At 44.1% G+C, this 1,947-nt stretch overlaps 1 protein-coding gene across 1 annotated transcript; it reads left to right on the top strand.

Moving 5' to 3' along the window:
* Positions 1–1,540: 1,540 nt before the first annotated feature.
* PPTG_14683 (hypothetical protein) lies at positions 1,541–1,943 on the top strand (the record flags this gene model as incomplete). Its single annotated transcript, XM_008911640.1, has 2 exons — positions 1,541–1,849; positions 1,926–1,943. The coding sequence occupies 2 exons, from the start codon at positions 1,541–1,543 to the stop codon at positions 1,941–1,943; spliced, it is 327 nt and encodes a 108-aa protein (XP_008909888.1).
* Positions 1,944–1,947: the final 4 nt, after the last annotated feature.

A 1,947-nucleotide genomic window follows, 5' to 3' on the forward strand; every position in this document is an offset into this window, starting at 1 on the left:
TATTATCTAACAAATTCACTTTGACTTTGTAAATTTGCTATTCTTTTACTTGAGGCTCACCACCTGATTTGAGGCATAAAATATTATTTGAGGTTCCCTTATTTGGACCCCTTAATACCTAGGACTCTGACTCCCATCATATCACGAAGTTTTTCAAACTGATGTTGACTTAGGGGCTTTGTTAGAGCATCTGCTATCAAATCGTTTGTATTACAATATGTAACAGTGATCCCCTTTGCTTCATGCTTTTCGCGAGCGTGCAGATACTTAATGTCAATATGCTTTGTGGATGAATGACTACACGGGTCCTTAATAATACGGATTGCAGCAGTATTATCACACCAGCATTGTGTTGGTACTACTTGCTCGTGACCCAATTCCTGAAGTAGTAATCGAATCGACATTTCTTCTTTTACACCTTGATTTGCTGCTTCAAGCTCTGCCTCTGCTGTATTTAGACTGATGCAGTCTTGCTTAACACTCTTCCACGTAATGCATGCACCAGCGAGTATTGATACATATCCTGTAATAGACTTTCTGGTTTCATGTGCATTCGCGAAGCTCGCGTCTGTGTATAGCTCAAACTTAGTAGTATTGCTATTTCCATTGAATAGTAAGCCATACTGCGACGTCCTTTCAAGTGCTGTAGTACCCGCCGAGCTTCCCTCCAGTGGCTCTTATTGAAGCAAGATAGGTATTTACTCAGGTCCCTTACAGCGTTTGCTATACCGGGCCTCGTCCCTCTAATAAGGTACATAAGGAAGCCCACTACTTCTCTGTAGTCGAACGGCTGAGCCGCGATTTGCTCTGGTGCGAGAGCCTCTTCCTTCTGTAGTATAACACTTTTTGCCTGAGATGTGGGCTCCGTAGTACAATCCTTCGTATTATACTTCTCCAGCAAGTCATGAATATATTTATGCTGCGAGACACACCGTACATTTGTACCCAAATCTCGTGATATCTCCATTTTAGAAGATAGTGCTGTTCTCCTAAATCCTTCATTGTGAACTATTGTGCTAGTTGATTCTGAAGCTTTTGAATTGCGCTGAGGTGTGACCCAGCAATGGTCAGATCATCAACATAAACGCATACTAGTTGTGTGTGCACAACTCCTTCAACCTCCCACTTTTTGTGGTACAAGCAATACGCTTTCTTGCACCTCAAAACCCAAGTAATTTTAGAAATACATTTAGAACATCATACCAAATTCTAGGTGCCTGTTTCAGTCCACATAGGCTCTTTCTTAATTTGCACATGAGGGAAGCCGAACCATGTCGGAACCTAAGTGACTGCCTCATATAGATGGCCTCAGGTAGTAAACCGTTTAGTAACACGGTAGACACGTCCATCTGATGTAGGTGCAGGTCAAGGATTGTAGCAAGAGCTCGTATTGTAGATTCCGACCGAACTTTCCGAACGCGTGTCATTCACACTTCCACTATTCCCCATGCTCAAATCGACAAGGACTTTTATTGGCTGACCAATATCAATATTACTCAGAATGAAGGTCATAGAAGTTGAAGTTTCCTTGACTCGAACGATGGAGGTAGCAGCTACCCGGCAGCATGCGCACCAGAACACGGCTTACCATTGCCTGCTCGCGTACTATAAGCTAGGTTATTTCAAGCAACACCTAGCACACGTTTTCAACAAGTCAGAGCGAACACTAAGCAACTGGATCAAGACTTACGAGCAGACTGGAGTTTTTCAGCGTGCAAAGCGAACGTCGGAGAGAACATTCTCGCGCACATGGCTGCTGAGCTACTACAGCGATCATCCCCTTGCGTACCTGGACAAGTATCAAGCCGCCTTCACTCGCGCTCACCACATCGCGATCTCCAAGACGTCGGTGTGGCGAATCATCCATGAAGAAGGCTTAACTTGGAAGGTCCTCGAGCGTCGAGCAATGCACATAAAAGAGAAAGACGTATTCCGCTTTGTAGAAGA

This window comes from Phytophthora parasitica (genome assembly GCF_000247585.1).
Source record: "Phytophthora parasitica INRA-310 unplaced genomic scaffold supercont2.42, whole genome shotgun sequence".
NCBI lineage: Eukaryota > Oomycota > Peronosporomycetes > Peronosporales > Peronosporaceae > Phytophthora > Phytophthora nicotianae.